The sequence below is a fragment of the Protopterus annectens genome, chromosome 9.part0 (genome assembly GCF_019279795.1).
Source record: "Protopterus annectens isolate FY-2018-M chromosome 9.part0, PAN1.0, whole genome shotgun sequence".
NCBI lineage: Eukaryota > Metazoa > Chordata > Ceratodontiformes > Protopteridae > Protopterus > Protopterus annectens.
Genome location: NC_056743.1, coordinates 976,850,766 through 976,871,108, shown reverse-complemented (window position 1 = coordinate 976,871,108; position 20,343 = coordinate 976,850,766). Strand labels below are relative to the sequence as shown.

At 44.9% G+C, this 20,343-nt stretch overlaps 1 protein-coding gene and 1 non-coding gene across 2 annotated transcripts in view; both read left to right on the top strand.

Annotated features, from left to right (window-relative positions):
* Positions 1 to 20,343, top strand: part of BLOC1S1 (biogenesis of lysosomal organelles complex 1 subunit 1) — a 458,694-nt gene that overhangs the window by 135,491 nt on the left and 302,860 nt on the right. The window contains exon 3 of the mRNA XM_044083726.1: positions 95 to 227. Within this exon, the coding sequence (XP_043939661.1) occupies positions 95 to 227 (133 nt within the window). The remainder of the gene's footprint in view (positions 1 to 94; positions 228 to 20,343) is intronic.
* On the top strand, positions 1,627 to 1,699 carry TRNAM-CAU. The gene has a single exon. It is a non-coding gene; the product is annotated as a tRNA-Met (tRNA).

Genomic DNA, 20,343 nt, shown 5'->3' with positions numbered 1-20,343 from the left:
TAGGAAATGCTTTGACTTTCAGTGTTTAATGTTTTAGTTTGTGCATTATTTGCAGAATGTCTTCTAACTTCTGTATTTTGGTGGTGTTTTCCAGAGTGGCGCAGGCTTATGTGAACCAGCGGAAATTAGATCATGAAGTAAAAGCACTACAGACCCAAGCAACACAGTTTGCCAAGCAAACTGCGCAGTGGATCAGCATGGTTGAAGGTTTTAACCAAGCACTTAAGGTGGGTTTTCTTGTGTTACTGTTAAGTTCATGCCTCTTTACTTTCTGTTTTAAGGTAATTTTTGCTGTTCCTTTGGTCTCCAGAAACTTTCTAAGAAATAACTTACTCACCATTATTCATCTCATCCCTTTTTCTGCTTATCTTTAGCCAGAATGCCGGTGGTGGTGCCACACCCACATATACTTTAGTGCCATCTTGGAAGTATCTTCTTCTTCTCCACTGCTTGCTAGGGATAACCACATTAAGCATACAGTGTTTGTGGGAGTAAACTGTACCACTTAATATGCCCTCCCACTCAGTTTAGTACTTCAGTAATGTAAGACTTCTTTAACTAAAGTGATATTTAAATTTCTGTCGGGTAGCCAACCCTCATCCTTAACCAATATCGTACTGCATGATGACATTCCTGCCTCTCAAGTAGACTTCCCAGTCTTATTTTGTAAGCTGGCAGCATACTTGCTGTTTACAGATGGCTACTGCAGCCTTTATATGACAGTTCCCCTTGAATGTGTTCATGTTGGTTCACAGATGGCTTTGTCAAGCCTGGAAGAAAAGGAACACCCATTTATAACTTGTTCATTTTCAAGCGTTGATATTCTGGAGGCGATCAGGGTTCCTTAACTTAAATGCATGTTTTGTTTCTTCTGCTTTAGTCTTAGAAAAAATGCTGATTTTCCTGCTGCTGTGTTTGCCTTAATTATACATCTGTTAATGCTGCAAATTTGTTTCAGATTTTGTATACTTTCCTTTAGTGCTTACCTTAATCCGGAATCAGCAACCCTTTCACAGATAACTGTATGCAGTTGTGCAAAGTATAACAATATCTTAGGACGAAAGTGCATTTTTCTTCAATGTTGTTTTCTTCTACAATGGATATGACTGCATGCTGCATTACTTCTCCATCGAGTTACTTCTCACGCGTTTGTTTTTATAAAGCCTTATTTGTATTGCTGTTGTCTGTCCAGTCTTCTTTTATTTGAACACAACATTATGGTGGCATCCTCCTCCTCCCTGATTTGAGACATTCATGCATTTAATGGCGATTTGTGGTATTGCCCATACATTCAGCAGAAACTCTTACTATTGGTTTTATTCCATCCTTATTTGTTTGTTACAGAATGTAGGTAAACTGTAATAGTTCAGAATTTAACATATCCCAGAGGGTGATAGAACATTGTTTTTGATTTTGCTTAAGCCATTGAGTAATTTTCATGATCATGATTTTTAGGGCCTCTGTACTTGTCTGACAGTGGTCCAGACTTAAAAATAAAATGAATCTAGGATGTTTAATTACACTGTTGGCAAATAAAACTGACTTTTTTTTACTTTGGTGCCCTTTTCTTTGTGCTGACAAAGCGTCCATATTGCATCTCATCTGTAGCAGCCCCTTTTTTTAAAAGCCTTGTGAGCGCAGTAGGTAGCGCATTAGACTCATAATCTGAAGGTCGTGAGTTTGATCCTCCCACAGGGCAGTTTCAAATTTTAGAAGCTGCGGTGGTGCAGCGGTAGCGTTGTCGCCTCACAGCAAGAGGTTCTCCCCTTTCGATTCTCGTCTGGAGCGCCTTCTGTGTGGAGTCTGCATGTCCTCCCTGCGGTCGAGTGGCATTCGAAAGACGTGTTAATGGGCGTGCCTTCATTGAAGGTTGGGCGTCGAACTGGCACCTTGGCACCGTAAAAATCTACTGCCAGTCATTAGTGGGGAAAAACTTGGAGATGTTTTGGAATGCATACTTTCTAAACAGAGCTAAAATTATATGGTGCTATGTGTTTTTTGTACAGGTTGTGCAAGTTCTACTGTGCTGTTTGCCATATCAAAAGTAAGTGTTTTGATTACTGGGCAAAAACTCTAATGAACACACATAGTCTACCGTTGGATGATTCACATCCCAGTGTCTGGCCCATGAGATCCTCCTTTACGGGTCAGAGACCATGTGCATCCTCTCCACCAGTTATATTTTGCATTTTTTCTTCTAGAATGGTCCTGCACATGAAGTGGGGGTATGTGCCTGCTGGCACACACCATGATCATGAGACAGCTGCAAATGCATTCAACCCATAGTCTACAAACTCTTTTCTGACATTTCCACCATTCAGATCTCAGTCTTGATGCACATCCTTGAAAAGTTCTGATATTTGATATTGCAAACGCAATCCACAGTGTCCCCCTGGCCATCAAATTTCTAGAATTGCTAGTTAAGGCTTGATGAGCATTAGATTTACTTATATTTTTGTTTGCCTGCATAGGGTGTAAGGAGCACTGTATGTTTCAAGGTTGTGTCTCGGGAAAGGGCTGACTCACAAGCACTTGCTCACATACAGAGAGATGCATTTATATAGCCAAACTGGAAGCAAAGCTCTCTTCACCCAAGACTGGAGTAGACCGTCAATAGGAGAAGGTAAACACTTGCACCACACCACACTCCTCACATTGTTCATCAAAGCCTACACCACCAAAACACACACACAGAAGCACAAAACACACACCTACATTCACGGAGGCTCTCAATAAAAATCTGCTCAAGCAACAGGGACCTCCAAAGCAGAAACGCAAGCAACCTCCACCCCCCCCGAACACACCCCAAATGATACATAGCCCACAAACACAGTGTGCCACTCAACCACGACCCATAAGGCATAACAACGTACTCAGCACTCTAGACATAGGTGACTCTATAGTCAGGCACACTGATGTTCCACTCACCAGGCTAAACAAGGAGGCACTTACTGTCAGCTGCCTGTTGGGTGCCAGGATCTGCCACATAACACATGCACTTAGGTCACTCCACAACAAGTACAAATATGACTCTGTCATTGTCCATGTTGGTGTGAATGACCTGAGATGTACCTTCCTGGACTACATGAAAAGAGACATGGAGGAGCTGTCCGATCTTGTAACCCAGGCAGGTATGACCCTATCCCTGAGTAGCATCCTGCCATCACCCAGAATGATACCATGGTACAAAGGGCAAAATGATTGACTTCAACAATTGGCTAAGCGTCTGGTGTCATTCTAAGGGGATCCAGTATCTGTCTGCCTAGGATGACATGATCGACAGACCACGATGCTTTGCCAGAGATGGCCTGCACCTGTCTCCTTTGGGATTCCGGATACTGGCTAAGGCTCTTGCCACTCCTATAGCGCCTTTTTTAGGCAAGGTTCAAATGACAAATTCACCACCATAACCGGTACAAGCGAGCAAAATCTGAGGGTAATGCTACTCGGTGCTAGAAGTCTAAACCTCAAAATGCACTCACTCGAGGCACTCCTTAAAATGGAGAACATAGACATCTGTGCAGTGACAGAGACCTGGTTCAAGGCTCCAGAGAGCACCTGTGCATTATTAGGCTATAATTCATACCACACCTTTCGGCCACCTAACCTGGACCTAAACATTAAAGGCGGAGGAGTATCCATATTCATTAAGGATATCCACACCTCCAGGCTAGTTGCTCAGCATAATGCATCCGAGATTATCCAATTGAAACTAACTCTGGGCAAGACAGCAATCCAAATTGTAGCTTGCTACAGATCCCCCACCATGCCCCAGGATTCCCACTCCTCCTTTCTTGATACACTGGAAAATATTAGGATACAACCTAACACCCTAATAATGGGCAATTTCAACTACCCCATCATTAACTGGGAAAACTACTCGTGTACCATCTCTCTTGCTCAACGTTTTCTGGAATTCATAAATTCCAGCGCCTTGGATGACCTTATCCACACCCCCTACCAGGGGCAGCAATATCCTAGACCTGGTCATTACCAACATGGACAACTGGTGTTCCACACCAGAGGTAAAGTCCTCATTGGTCATATCCGACCACAAACTAATCACCCTAGACATCCATATCCCGGTGCCAGCCCCCATTAGGGAAACCACCATAAAAAATTTCTCCAAAGCCAACTTCACGCTTCTTAAGACAGAAGTGGCAAACTTCACGACACCCATGCATACGGACAATAGAGGTACGATTACTGAATCCTACACAAATGCACTTTATAAGCACTTAAATGAGTGCATGGATCGTGCAACCCCTAACAGAACCAAGATGCTATACTCCCAAAAAAAGGAAGCCAATCTGGTGGTCCCCTGTCATAAACTCTACAACAGACGAAAGAACTGTTGCAAAAAAAGAGTAAAATCCCATGATTGGAGGAACTCCCTGGCCAGCCTTAGTAAGAAGCTGAGATCCCTCATAAAATCCTCCAGAACTAGTTATGAAAACAAAATCGCCACTGATTCTAAAGACAACCACAAAGCATTCTGTAGCTATGTCAAGAATCTCAATGGCAACACCCAGATCTGCTCTGAGTTACAGTACAATGCCACTAAATATGCAGAACCAACTGATATTGCCAACATCCTGGCAGGTTCAGTGCTAACTTTACCCCCCCTCTCACCCCCCTAAAGGGCCCATCTCTATACCGGAAGAACGGAAGCCTCCTGTAATCAAGGCTGCACAGGTAAAAACCACACTCTCCAAAGCCAAGAACACAGCATCCATGGGACCTGACAACATCACAGGCTGTGTTCTACATGACCTACATAATGAACTGGCACCCCACCTAAGTACCATGTTCAATCATAGCCTCACCTCAGGCTTTGTGCCCACTGAATGGCGCACAGCGACTGTTATTCCACTCCACAAAGGGAGATCCACCATGGACCCCGGGAACTACCACCCCATTAGCCTGACGAGCCTGGTCTGCAAGGCTATGGAAAGTATCATCATGGAACTTATAAACAATGACCTTGGTAATCTCCAGTCTCTAAACCCCACCCAGTTCGGGTTCGTAAAAGGCAGATCATGTCTCCTAAACCTGATAGACTTCTTTGAAGCGGTCACCAAAGCTGTAGATGAGGGTAAGGTGATTCACACTGCCTATCTAAATCTTGCCAAGGCTTTCAACAGCATCCCCCACTCTGGAATTATAGATAAACTCACTAAACTAGGTATAAATCCCTATGTCACAAGATGGGTTGCCAACTGGCTCACTGACAGAACCCACACTGTGAAAGTAGCAGACTCCAAATCTGACTTCAGACCAGTGACAATTGGAGTACCACAGGGTTCAGTCCTGGGTCCTCTCCTGTTTGGTATCTACTTCTCTGAAGTACAGGCTAACATAAGAAGGTCTTTGGCTAATGAAGTTCGCAGATGACTGCAAACTAGGAGCCATAATCGAAACTCCTAACGATGTGGACATTCTACAAAAGGACCTCACTGAGGCCTGGTGTCAAAGCCATGGCCTCAAGCTCAATGCCAAAAAGTATATTGTCATCCCTTTTGGTAAAAACTCTGTACCCATGAACTACCACATAGGCAGTAGTCTACTCAGCACCGAAAGTGTGATGAGACCTTTGGACACAGGTGGACAGTAGTCTCTCCTTTGAAAAATCACCATCACCAAATTAGTCAAGAAATCTTTCTCTGTGGCACACCTCATCACAAAAGGTTTCTCATCTAGGAAAAAAAGAGGTCATTGTTCCCCTCTACTCATACTCATTAGACCCATTATAGAATATAGCTCCCCTTTTGGTATGTACCTCACAAGACATCTACAACAACTGGAAAGGCTGCAGAAATACCTCACAAAGAGGATTACCTGCCTCAAACAGATGCCCTACGTAGACAGTCTCAAAACTCCAGCTTTACTCCGTTGCATATCGCCTACTCAGAGGGGATGTCTGCCTAACATACAAAGCTGTGTCAAACCCAGAGCTGTTGAACATGCTCCACTTAAAGTAATCCCAATCCCTCCAAGCTACACGCTCTAGGGACCTTAAGATTGTCACCACAATAAACAGAACATGCTGGAGGGATAGATTCCTGTCCCGGAGGCTTCCAATACTCTGGAGCAAACTACCTATCTATATCAAACAAAGATCCTCATTAGCACTCAAAAATCTTGATGATTAGATGGGAGATAGGAAATTCACCCCGGGGATCACTTCTGTGGCTGTGCTCGACAGGGGCACATGAAAATAATTTTCTTGGTTGGCGAAAGTCAGGGTACCTTTTTGGCTAGGCTTATGTAGGCCCTAAGGCCAGTAGCCTAGTACCTACCTATGAACCTGTTTAAGGTAATGGGCTGAGCTTGTCCAGAGAAATGTCCAATGAGAGGAAGTGCTCAATTTCTGGAGGTAGAAAAATGGATTAGCTTGGGGGAATGGGGATATGACTCTGCCAACCTTGGATAATACCGTAGTTGATCATTGACAAATGAACAGATAAGCAGAATAATACAATAGGGTTAGTATGCAGAAGTGAAATGTAAATCTGAAAGTGGAATGTTAGTGTGTACACTAATCCTCAAAACAAGACAGGACGCTGTTCTCTATATAATGAAGTCTATAGTGCAGATTATAATATTGCAGGTTTTGGGAGAAATGAGTTTTCATCAAGTAGTGTTATTTTGTTGAGGGGGCAGACTGTTATATCTTAAAGACCAGTAGTGCAACTCTAAGCTGCATGCAGACAGGGGTGCCCCTTTCCCCCTCACCATTTGCCCACTATTTGGAACCATTAGCCAAAAAAAAAGTAAGCCACTCATCTATACAGGGCTATAAATGTGGGGATTATGAGGAAAGTGTGTCTCTGTGGACAGTATTGTAAGTCCACGACAGGTTGTTGCTAAGCTGTTTGACATCCTGAAGTAATTATATATATATGCAGTCCAAGGCTTTTCCACCATTCCAATCCAGGTCATTTGACCAGATTTATTCCCAAAGTAGAATTGTAGGCTGCCTTGATCTCTTCCTTCTCCAAGTTCTTTGAGAGGCATCCATGTGGGTGTATCTTATGAAGTTTTAACTTCACAGGTAAAGACTGTCCCCACCCAATCAACACACATTTTGCTTTGCTTTTAAGGCCCTTAAGGGTACCAACAGTGCAGATATAAGCCATAATTAATTTAAAAGCAAATTGTTCTTTGACGTGCACTTTGAAAACTAATGTGTGCTATTTTTGTTGCGAATATGTTTCACAGATTTGTAAATAAGGCATCGTGGAGTGCTTTATTTCAGGATGCAAATGTTTATCTGTAAGTAAGATTAGTATGCAGTTTACCATTAATGTAAACAAAAACATGATTAGAGACATTGGTTTACATGAGAATGTGCAGTTGATAGTAAGAAACTGTGACAGCTTCTAGACTGAGGGGCTGTTTTGTTTGGCTGATTTAAAGATGGAACAGGGACATTTGGTGGAAATACCAAATGTTTTAATGTTCAATGGCTGTAGAGGTACTGTCCACTACTGAGATGAGCCAAAGAGGTCGTGTCATTGTAGAATGATTGAACATTTAAAAGCTGTTTTAAGGCTGGAGCCTATCAATACAAGGTTATATGTCGAGCATTTTAACACTTTTACAGATTTTTTGACAGCAGTTTTGGGCATGTATTTACAAAGGTGTGCCTCAGTTATGTTTTATTGGATGTAAAGGTACTGGAATTTGAGTGCCAGTTCACAATTTCTGGTAAAAAAAAAATGTCCTCTGTCATAACATTTCTGGTGTTTTGAAACATCAGTTTTAGGGAGGCAAACAGCTATTTTTAGTTCTGATATTATAACAGTGCATTCTATTTATGATCTTGCATTTTTTTACATTTTGTGTTTACCCCACTGAAAAAAAGGAGACTGGATTATTATTGTGAACTAAATTTAATTTCAGGTGTAGCAGGTATGTTGTGGAATTATCAGATCTGAAGTAGGAGATTCATTTGTCTGCAACCTGTGGGTTATGGATCCGATATCGGATCCGAACCGGCATGGTTTACCAGCTATGGATCCAAGCTCTCAGCTCCTCCCCTCACCCATAATGCCCTGCTCTACCCTCATGACCTCAGATCTCGTTTGCCGCGCATGGTGACTGGATTGTTTCTCAAGCTAAGTGCTAGTTTTAAGTGTTAAATTTCAAAATTTAAAAGATTTTATTGTTTTTTTTGTGTGAAAGTGTAGGTTCCCCTTTTTGTATATTTACTTTTTTAGAGTTAATCTAAAAGTTTTATCCCTCCCCTCGCTGTTAGCGTAGTGTGTGTGTGTTGGGCCTGTGAGTTTATATTGTGTTCTTTAGTTACTTTTAGTTCTTTTTTAGTAACTACTGTTTTTAGATTGGGATGGCAGAACAACCCAAATCTATCTTTTCTAAATGCTCCGAGTGTGGCCATAAGCTTTCCCCAGCTGATGGCCACACTCGGTGTGTAGATCGTGGGGTTGAACACCTCACATCTGGATGTTCCATTTGTGCAGGGTTCAACCCCAGGGCATTGAAGGAGCGGAGGTCCAAGCTTGTTTTGGCGGGCCTTTTACCGCCGGACTCTGCTCCGACCTCCGCTCCTTCGGGAGTAACCGTACCCTCGGTTATTCCTTCTCCGGCGCCCCCTCCTCCTCCTGGGACTCAACCTCCCGTTTCTGGTTCGGAGGAGAGGGATGCTAAGAAAAGGGACCGGAGGGAGAAGCACCATAAGCGGCGGGCCGAGACCTCTGTTTCGGCCCCGCCAGCCAAGCGGCCTTCTCCCGCCCGTGTCTGCTCCATTGTCGGCTCTGTCTCCTCCTTCTCGGCTCCGGTCTCCAGTGTGTTTTTCACCGGGACCTGAGGAGGAGGAGACCCGATCTCCGTCTAGGCTATCGAGGAGGCACTCCAGGCCTACCTCGGTAGCCTCGTCGAGATCAACGTATAGCCTTTCGGATGCTGATCTGGACCGGATGATGAGAAGGTTCATCCAGGCCCAGATGCAGATGGGAGTGCTCTTGCCTCCCCCCCCCCCTCTGGGGGGGAGCTCAACACCCTTTTTCAAACCGATTGCTCCTTCTCCGACCCGCTACCCGGGTTCGGAGCAGCTGGAGCCGAGCAGCTTCGGAGCCGGGGGTGGGTTGGCGGCGATAGTGCTTTGTAATTCGGATCCGAGAGTGCATCGGATCCGACCTCAGAGCCTGGATCCGAGCCTCGGATCCGTGGGGATCAGTGCTCCTTCGGCGCCGTCTGTGTCGGAGCGCACTGTCCCTTCGGATCCGAGCGCTTCGGCGCCGGCTCCGATCCACTCTTCGGATCCGAGGGGGAGCCGATTGTCGGATCCTTTGGTCGAGGTCGGCTCCCCTTCGGCGTTTGATGTAGTGGAGAGGGCCCTGTTGAGGGTCTCCGGACCCCCGGCACTTGTTTCGGCTCCGTCCCGTGCTCCCTCTGCACTGGGCCAGGCTTCCACCATCCGGCCCTTGGGACAGCCCGCTTCTGTGCCCCAAGCTGCTCCAATGGAACAGGTTGCTGCTTGCAAGGAGTCCTCTGACAGCCCCCAGAGGATGTTCCTCGCAAGCATACGTGCAAAAGGAGGCACATTGACTCCCGAGTCTCTCACGGAAGACACGGACTTGGAGGAAGGGGAAGGCTCCCCACGGTCACCCCCCGAGGATGTCTCATTTGGGGACATCATGGAAATGCTCCGTATAAGGGGGGGGTCTGCCCCCAAGTCTTCCTCGGACGAGTCCGTGTTCTTGGAGGCATTTGAAGCGGGCCTGTCTACCTCTTGGGTGTCCCCTCCTGCCGACCCCCTGGTGGACCTCATTACCACCAGGGCGTGGAAGGAACCGGACACCGTGGAGCCAATCCCTAAGAGGCCCGATAGGATCCTTAGCCCACCGTCCGACCGTGCCCATTGGAGTAAGGGGCCTCCGGTAAATGCCATGTTGACGGCGGCGGCCACCAAGAGGGAACTGGCTCAGGAGAGTCCCTCAGTCCATCCCCCGAGCAAGGAGTCTCGGATGATGGACCGCTTGGGGAAGCGGATGTTTAGTTCAGCGACCTTCTCGGTAAGGGCGCTGAACTACCTGGCACACGTCATTAGGATGCAGCGAGATCTCATTAAAGAATACGCTGCATCTCCCCCAGAGTCCATGTCGGAGGAGGACAGGATGCTGCACTCCACCCGCATGGCCACTCTTAGATCAGTTACTAATACCTCTATGCGGCTACTCTCTCATGCTACGGAAGGCGCCGCTAGAGCTGCAGGGGCAGGCCTAGTCACTAGACGTCAGGCCTGGCTCCGTCACTGCGATTTTTCTGAGCCCTTCAAAGCGTCGTTTGCGAACACCCCTTTTGATGGTTCTGCCCTCTTTGGCAAAACCGTTCGCGAAACCTTGGCCCAGAGCGAGAAGGACGGGAAGACGCTGTCTGCCGTCGGAATCCGCTTCTCTGCACTCCAGAGGCCCTACTCTAGGAACCAAAAGGGTCAGAAGAAGATGTGGTTCCGGAAGTCGCAGCAGTCCCAGCCTGCTCCGGACAACCAGTCCTTCCGTGGCAGAGGAGGACAGGGAGGACGCCGCCCTAGAGGCAGAGGGGCTCCCAGGAACTTCGGGTCCAGAGAACCTTTCTCTGAGCGGCCCGCGCAGCAACCCTGAGGGGTTGCCCGGCTGCTCCACTCTGGAGGCAGTCGGGGGACTTTTTCGGGGCACCTAGCGGCATGGGAGTCCATAACATCAGACCGCTGGGTTCTCCAAATCATATCCAGAGGATACCGCATCCCTTTTCTTCACCTACCAAAGTTGAAGTCCCTCCCAGACGTTCCACCCGGTCAACGGGAGGCCGCTTTGGCAGAAATTGGCCATCTGCTAAAGAAAAGAGCCATCCAGCCCGTCCCCCCAGACCAGATCGGATCAGGGTTCTACTCCAGGTTCTTTTTAGTGCCAAAAAAGACGGGGGAACTAAGACCAATTCTAGACCTTTCTCTCCTGAATCTGGCAGTCCCCAAGGAAAAATTCCGAATGGTCACTCTGCAATCTATTCTCCCCCTTCTGGGAGAAAATCACTGGATGTGCTCTATAGACCTCAAAGATGTGTACTACCACATCCTGATGGACAGGCACTCCAGGAGGTTCCTCCGCTTCCGGCTGGGAGCCAGTCACTACCAGTTCCGGGTCCTTCCCTTTGGTCTCACCACAGCCCCCAGGGTGTTCACCAAAGTATTAGCAGTGGTAGCGGCCCACCTGAGGCTTCAGGGGGTGCAGGTCTTTCCCTACCTGGACGACTGGCTTCTTACCGCCCCAACAAGGCATCTACTATTATTGGCGCGAGACTCCTTTCTCCATCTTGCTCCCTTTCTGGGCATTACAATAAATACAAAGAAATCCAACCTGGAGCCCACACAGCTCTTAGATTTTATAGGGCCCAGGTTAGACACAAGGAGTTTACGAGCCTTCCTCACTGCGGACAGAGTTCAAAATCTGCAGCTCCAGGTGCAGGCCATTCTCCACTCAAGTTCTGTTCCGGCGGAGTTGGTCCTGAGGGCTCTAGGGTCCATGGCGTCTGCTATAGCACTTCTTCCTCTTGCCAGGCTCAATATGCGCATCCTCCAGTGGACTCTCTTAATACAATGGTCTTACCTTGCTCTCCCTATGCATCATCCCATTGCGGTCAGCAAGGCTTGCAAGCGGTCCCTCCTGTGGTGGCTTCACTCCCCAGATCTCCACGGAGGCCGCCCATTTTGTGCTTCTCCCCCTCTCGCCACGGTGACCACGGACGCCTCCCGCCTCGGGTGGGGGGGGCATTTTGCGGGCCGGACCGTCCAAGGCACGTGGAACGATTCAGAGACCTTACTGCTTATCAACGTTCTAGAGATGAGAGCAGTGCTCTTAGCGTTGCAAGCACTTCAGGACTTTCTTCCCTTGGGAACAATTGCGATTCAATCGGACAACATGTCTGTTGTCTGGTACATCAACAAGCAAGGGGGAACAAGGTCTTACCCCCTTTGTCGAGAAGCCATGAGAGTTTGGGAATGGGCAATCTCCACCAACCGCTTTCTATTAGCAACGCACATTCCGGGTCGGTCCAACATCCTGGCGGACAGGCTCAGTCGCACCATTCTGACCCCTTACGAGTGGTCTCTCAATTTTCAAGTAGCGGAACGCATATTCGCACGGTGGGGAACTCCTTCTTGCGATCTTTTTGCCTCTCCCTCAAACACCAAGTGCGACAGTTTTTTCGCTCTGATACCTCCTCCAGGAGGTTCTCCAAGAGACGCTCTGGTGCATGCTTGGCCACCCGGTCTTCTTTACGCTTATCCACCCTTGCCTCTGATGCTCCAAGTTCTTCAGAAAGCCTCTCGGGTGGGTTGCAGAATGATTCTCATTGCTCCGTTTTGGCCTCGACAGATCTGGTTCCCCTTTCTAAGGTCTCACTCGGTAAATCCTCCTTGGATTCTAGATCCCATTCCGGATCTGATATCCCACCCATCCTGCATACCCCCTCCGAACCTGGACAACCTGAAGCTGACCGCTTGGCTGCTCCAGTTCCACTCTTGATCAGGACTCCCGGTATTTCGTCACCTGTTAAGGCAATATTGGTGGCAGCTCATAAACCGTCCACTAGGAAAGTCTACCGCAGCAAGTGGAAACGGTTTTCTTTGTGGGCGGAGCGGCAAGGCCTGAACCCCTTCACGGTTCCTCTCCCTTTAGTGCTTGACTTTCTAACCACTCTTTTTAACGATGGGGCCAGCAGTTCCACTGTCAAAGTACAACTGGCGGCAATTTCTCATTATCACGTTGGCCATGACTCTAATCCACTTATGTCAGCCAAGTTGTGTAAAATTTTCCTTAAAGGTACTTTTCTTCTCAGGCCCCCTGTAAAGCAAGCGGTTCCTCCTTGGGACCTCTCCTTGGTTCTCCAGGCCTTGACCGCCCCCCCCTTCGAACCAGCGGCTACGGTGGATCTCAAATTTTTGTCTTTCAAGACAGCCTTTTTAGTAGCCATTACATCGGCCAAGAGAGTTTCAGAGCTTCAAGCATTATCAGCTAAACCTCCTTACTTGGTATTTCATCCGGACCGTGTTTACCTCAGGACCAACCCGTCCTTTCTTCCTAAAGTAGCTTCTGAAGCAAACATTAATCAGCCCATTAACCTCCCTGTTTTCTTCCCTAAATATGAAAACAAAGGTGAATACAGGCTTCACTCCTTAGATGTTCACAGGCAACTTAGATTTTATCTAAACAGAACGGCTGGTCATAGGCAATCCGACCAGTTGTTTATTTCCTTTGCTAAATTTAATTTGGGCAAGCCAATTTCTAAAGTTTCTCTGTCTCGCTGGATTTCACAGTGCATCTTATTGGCTTATCAAGCTTCAGGAAGGCCCGCACCGGAGGGTGTACACGCCCATTCAACCCGGTCAGTATCTACCTCGGCAGCCTTCAAGGCTAGGATTCCTCTAGATGATATTTGTGCAGCAGCCATGTGGGCTTCATCTCATACTTTTATTTCCCACTATAAGTTGGATCTTGCATCTAGGGGTAGAGCATCATTTGGCTCGCGGTGCTCCGGAATATCCTTCCATGACGGCCCAAGATTCAGGTAGCTGGGGACTCTGTCCCACAAGGTGGAGACAAAAGAAACTCCTACTTCAGATTTAGAAGTTATGTACTCACCATAACGTTCCATCTGAGTAGGTGTATTCATTTGTCTGCAACCATCCCGCCCTCCTATCCCCCTGGCCTTTCAGTTTCCTGCATATTATGTGTTACCCTTTTCAGGGTGTTTTTGCTGTTGGCTAACTCGATCTGAGGTCATGAGGGTAGAGCAGGGCATTATGGGTGAGGGGAGGAGCTGAGAGCTTGGATCCATAGCTGGTAAACCATGCCAGTTCGGATCCGATATCGGATCCATAACCCACAGGTTGCAGACAAATGAATACACCTACTCAGATGGAACGTTATGGTGAGTACATAACTTCTAATTTTGAATGCCAACGTATGGGTTGAGAGTTTTTTTTATTCTATTCCTTGCATAGCAATTGCCATAACACTAAAGACCCTCCTTGCTTGGTCTTTTTTTATCATAGTTGGCACTTTTTCTGTAATATCCCAGGCTGATGAACATCTGTATGTATGTACACTATGATGTAATATATTCGCTACATAAGCACATGATCCTGACACCCCAAGGTGTGTTTTTTTTTTATAACTACACAGTGTACATTTCAGTCCTTTTTTCTTCTGCAAGTCCTGTGCTGCCATGCATAGACTTTAGCTCATTATGTGTCATTGTGGTCTTGTAGTTACTTGCAAAGACTCACAGTAATGTTGCCTTTGCTGTGGCAACTATCCTAAGTACTACAGGTCTCACTCAGCAACCCAAGTAGAAACATTGCACCCATTAGGAATTTTTTTTTACTGGAAACATTTGGAGGACCGTCCTCACAGTCACAGGAACAAGGTGGAGCAACATTACAAAGATAGACTTTGTAAGACGTTGAAGCCTGACCCTGTGTGAGGTAAGGCCAGATAGTTCCCCTTCCAACTGTCAAAGGTAATGATCTCACCAGTGGTTAAGGGAGGGCCCGACCCTTCCTTCAGTTTAGTAGACAATGGGGGAATTTGAAGAGGCATATTCAGTTTCCCGACCTTGGTGGTATATCACCTTAAGCAGTACGGTACTTGCGTATTATCGCAACCACATTTTCGCGGTTACGGAAATAGATTACTTCAGGTGAAAGGAGGGCATGCATGCAACACTGTAAAGTGTTATTGGCAGTCCTTATTGTGGACAAAATAGTGTGTATTACCTTCAGGAAGATCAGTAATTTAAAACATCCTCTTCCTGAGTTGCATCGCTTTAATTGTCATGACTGGTATCGTACGCGCTGATTTCTGCAGGTTGTAAAAAAGAGAGTGTAAGAGCAAGTTTATGAAAGTGTCCCATTGCGTGGGTCAGATTTAACCAATGGGATTTATTACTAAAGTAATGCAGAGCACAAGGGAGGATGACAGACTTCACAAAAAGTAACTGTTCCAACTCATCAAGTAGTGTTGTCAGTAAATAACAGCGTGCATTTCAGTTCAGACTTGGCTCCTTCAAAGATAGCACCCCAAGGAAAGTGTGTGTGGCTCTTACTTTGCCACTGTGTGCTTCCTTGCCTGTTCTCTATTAATGCTGGTATTTTGAATTAGGTTTCTGCCATCTGACTTGTGGTCAGCCTTGCTTGAGGTAGACAGTAAAGTTGAAAGGAGAAAAAACACAGAGAAGAACACTGACAGCTTTGGAAGTTGCTTGCGATGACAGCAGGTAATGGTAGCACTGCTACATTGCATATGATGACATAGTGTAACTGGCGATACAAATTACCTGTGTATACGTACAAGTAAAACCAAAAGAACAGCAAAATCCAAGAAATCCTTTTATACCACGACAGTTGAACCAGCCAAATAATCCAAAAAATCTTTAATACGATGCGAAACTTTCTTTAAACACACAATAAAACAAGCGCTTTCGCCTGATTTAATATCAGGCTTTATCAAGACAATTTCCTAACGGATGTGCACAGGCTTAAATACTACCATAAATTAACAATTAAAACTAATATTTGTCGGAAATTAACCCATTAATTGACTCTTAAAGTGCAAGTGCATTGTGTACTATTTAAAAATACATTGTGTGACATAGTTACTATATAAACAAATCAAAATCACTTAATTCGTTTAAGACTTTGCTTAAAAAGTTGCTTAGTACTCATTTAAAAATTATTAAGAATTGTTTAAAACATTATTTGAAAAATAATATTTTTAATTATTAATTTATGGTAGTATTTAAGCCTGTGCACATCCGTTAGGAAATTGTCTTGATAAAGCCTGATATTAATCAGGCGAAAGAGCTTGTTTTATTGTGTGTTTAAAGAAAGTTTTGTATCGTATTAAAGATTTTTTGGATTATTTGGCTGGTTCAACTGTCGTGGTTTCAAAGGATTTCTTGTGTATATGTACAACTTACTGTGCTCCTGATTAGTTAAGCAATGTAATGTGACAGTAGGAAACACTTTGAGGATGTTTTCTGAGTCTTAAATGCCCTTGTTTCACTTGTATGCGAATTTCATGACCATACAAGTGTGGTTGCGATAATACGCAAGTACCAGCAGTACTGTTCATAAGTTTATTTTGGTGTGTGGCAGTGGATGGGGACTCACTTGCATTCTGTCCGCAATGATAAATCCCAAGTCTGCCATCTTTGAGATGGATTAGGGTAATGGGCTGTACTTGCCTTCCTTTCAGCCAGGTGACTCCTACCTTGCAGACCTCCTTGGGATTATGAAGAACAGCTTGAATTGGCCTTGAGCCCTGTTCCTCTCCTGAGAAATGCATGTCAGAGTTTCCTGGGAAGCAGTCTGAAGAACCATGGGTTATGATTACCCCAGAGACCGACATTAGGGATGCATTTGGGGCACCCTAACCCTGCTCCTTCAACCCTAATGAAGTGGATGCCCTTCACAAGTCCCTGCCTGAGAGGATAAAGCAACTTAAAAAACATTCCAGTGTTGACTTTGTGATATCTTCAGTCCAGCATAGGTCCCATAGATCACAGCATTTTAGTATCTTGCCATTTTGATAAGGTTCCAGGACTTTGGATAGATGTGACAGGATAGTGAACTACTTTAGCATGTTATGATTTAGGGCCCTCAGCTTTTCATCTCATCTGTCCCAGTTTGCAGAACATGTACAGCCATCCATAATGAAACAGCCCCAACACAAAAAACTGGTGGCAACAATCCGCTGCAAGCAGTGATCCAGAAAGGCTATAAGTTCAGCCTAGTCTCGGATAATGATCAAGAAGCTGACTAGAAAGAAAGTACAAGAGTATTTTTTGACTTGATCGTAGAAGAAATCAAGGAAGTACTAATGACTGTAGCACTTCAGAAAGTAGAGGAAATAGGGGAACCAAAGAAGAATGGCAATGCTCAAAACAGTATGTGGGCAGAAGATAGCACAGATATGCACAAGATTCATAAGAAAAGCTGATAATAGAATGTTGAAATCCAGGAAGGTTAGACTGTGTTAAAGAAGAATACTAGTTTTGACCAACAAAAAGGCTAACTAGAGCAGTCACAGTGGCAAAGGAAAAAGGCATCGGAGAAACTGTATCAGCTTCTGGAAAGTAACTCAACAGATAACAGCAAGCTCTAGAAAGTTGCAAGGCAGTGACAAAAAAATAGTTGGCAGGACTTATTTGAAGGAATGCTGGCAGCAGTCTGCTTTCCAGTCCAGAGAACATAAGGGGTAGATGGAAGGAATACTTTAAGAAGCCTCTGAATGAAGAAAACCCATAGAAGCTGTACTGCCTCATACATAGTTTCCAATAAGAGGAAGAACAACCCTCCCTAAAAGAAGTACAGAGTGCAGGAAGTAGCTTCTGAATGAAGAAAACCCATAGAAGCTGTACTGCCTTATACATAGTTTACCATAAGAGGAAGAACAACCCACCCTAGAAGAAGTACAGAGTGCAGTTAGAAAAATTAAGTCAAAGAAAGTGGCATGCTGGATGCTCACTGCCGATATGATCTAGATGTTGTATTCATTAAGAAAGACGTGGCTTCTTGAGGGTGCTCATAACAGTATGAGGAGAGCTGTGTCCATACGACTGAAGAATAAGCATTCCAGTATCAGTATTTGTGTATAGTACAAAGGGGATTTTCACAACTGAGGACAGTGCAGAAATGTCAGACTCGTGTCACACTGCATGAAAGTGCTGGAGAGGGTGGTTCATAAAGGAATATGCAGAGCAGTGGAAAGAAAGGTGAGAAATGAGCAGTATAGATTCAGATCAAGATGCAAGAACTGACCCAGTGCTTGCAGTGATGCAAATGAATAAGGAAGCAGTCTATCTGGTCTTTCCTTGATGTGGAGAATGCACCCTATGATGCAAGTATGAACAGCGTTCAGACTGTCAGAGGATTTCTTATCGGGAGTGTGTGTGTATCAGGGTTCAGCTCTGGAGGATACGGATCAACAAAACTGTTATATGCAGCGGAGTTGACACTGCATGCAGAGTCTTAACAGGGACTTTGCGAATGATAGGACTAGAATGCAAAACTTAAGGCAGACTGAGCAAGGACACTACAGTGGCGATAGAGTAAATGGGGGAATCGAGAAATGGTGAAAATTGAGATACAAGAAGAAATAAGGAACAAATTAATGGCTTCAGATATCTGAGTGGTGTGGTTGAGGAAAGAGGAAATCCTGAATTGCTGCAGCAAACAACCAAAGTGTTGTTAATGTGTGACAGAAGAATGCCTAAAAAGCATAAAAATGAGTACATGACAGCGGTTCGACCAGTGCTTCTATATGGCACAGAAACCTGGACAATTAAGGCAGAACTGAAGATGCTTGAATTGCTGGAGGGAAGTGCCCAGGATTGGTAGTTGGATATACACATGAGGGTATTGGAGCCGAAGTACCCCGGTTGTAGAGAAGATCAAGGAGAACCAGTTACAGTGCTTTGGCCACATGTGCAGGAAAGCAGAAGATTATTTGATAACATTTGGGAGAGACCTGAAGAATGCAAATGGAGACATGGTTAGATTGCTTGAGCGAAGACTTGCAGTAGTTGGGCATGTTGATGAAACACCCAATCCTCCTTGTAAAATAGGAAAAAGAAGGTTGATGTCTTACTTCTAGTCCAGATTAGTAAAAATTAAGTCAAAGAAAGTGGCATGCTGGATGCTCATTGCAGATATGATCTAGATGTTGTATTCATTAAGGAAGACATGGCTTCTCGAGAGTGCTCATCACATTATGAAGAGAGCTGTACCCATGGTTAGATGTGGAAAAGCCCAAGGACCTTGTAGAATCCAGGCTTAGTGAAGACCTTATTGAGATGGTGTATGGCTTCCACAGTGGATACAACTCTCCTGACGGGTACATGTATGATGAATTTGAATAAGTGACATGGCCACAACTTTTATTTGGAGACTATATACTATTTTTTTTGCATGCAGATTGCTCCTTTCCCCACTACATATTTGCACTTTCCCCACTATATATTTACACTATGTGTACACCTAGTCAGGCAATCTGTCTCTGTTTTAATCATGACCTGATGTGAGTTACTCCAGCAGACCTATTAGTTGTGCAGTTATGACCCAATTTTATATTTATTTTTGCTTCAATGTACAGAATTTAGTCACTAAGCATTTGAACAAACCTGAAAGTAGCTGATATAAAACAAATACAAGACACCTAGTACACCTAGTCAAAACTCCAGATCTCTCACAGCCAAACTCCAGAGGTGTACACAGTCAGAGGTTATTTCCTGGTGAAAAAGTATTTGTATAGTACTGACTGACCATCACGGTCACTTAATCACATGTAAATGATCATCCATCTGGCATAGCAGGGACAGTGCATGGGGTAAATACTTTAAGACATCTTGCCCAGCACAGCTTGTGAACTTGCATGTCAACAAGTGAAATACAATTTGACCGTGTCAATGTATTTCAGTTCCCCCCTGCATGCACGCACATACAAACACCAACACTTTCTTTGACAAGTCAGGTTGAAAATCATTTAACTGTGTTCTTGTAATTGTCTTATATCAGCTACTTTCAGGTTTGTTCAAATGCTTAGTGACTAAATTCTGTACGTTGAAGCAAAAATAAATATAAAATTGGGTCATAACTGCATTACTAATAGGTCTGCTGGAGTAACTCACATCAGGTCATGATTAAGACTGAGACAGATTGATTGGAAATGTAAATAATAAAATAAAAGCAGTGATAAATTGGGTCTATATTAGATCAGCAAATGCTTAAACAAGCGAATGCTGATTGATCGACCTTATTTTAGTGAAAGTTAAAAATATCGAAGCAACAGAAACTCAAATTTTTTCCTAGGGAAAGAATTTGGTTGTCCGTTACTGTTGCTTCGGTATTTTCAGTGTTGTGGTGGAAAGTTATGGGTTGGATTCAGGTAAGTGTGCGATTGTGTGGATGTGAGTGTTAGGGTGGGTTAGGTGAGTTAGTGCTCGGGTTAGGTATGTGTGCGATTGTGTGGACGTGAGGGTTAGGGCGGGTTTAGGTGAGTTAGGGTTAGGGAGCGGGTGAGGTGAGTGTGCGATAGTAACTGATTTTAAGGTTAGGGTTTGGGTTAAGGTAAGTGGATAGTTAGTGGTGTGTGCATAGTTTAGTGTAGGGTTAGGTGTATGTGTGTGGATTTCTGTTTGTTTGGTGTGCTTGTGTTGTGTGTATGTCGCTGATCTGACAGTTCGAGATTGTAAGCTTTCGCTTACATAAGGTCAATCAATCAGCGTTCACCGATCTAATATAGACCCGATAAATTGAGTAAAATGAGTTTAAAAATCTTTTTA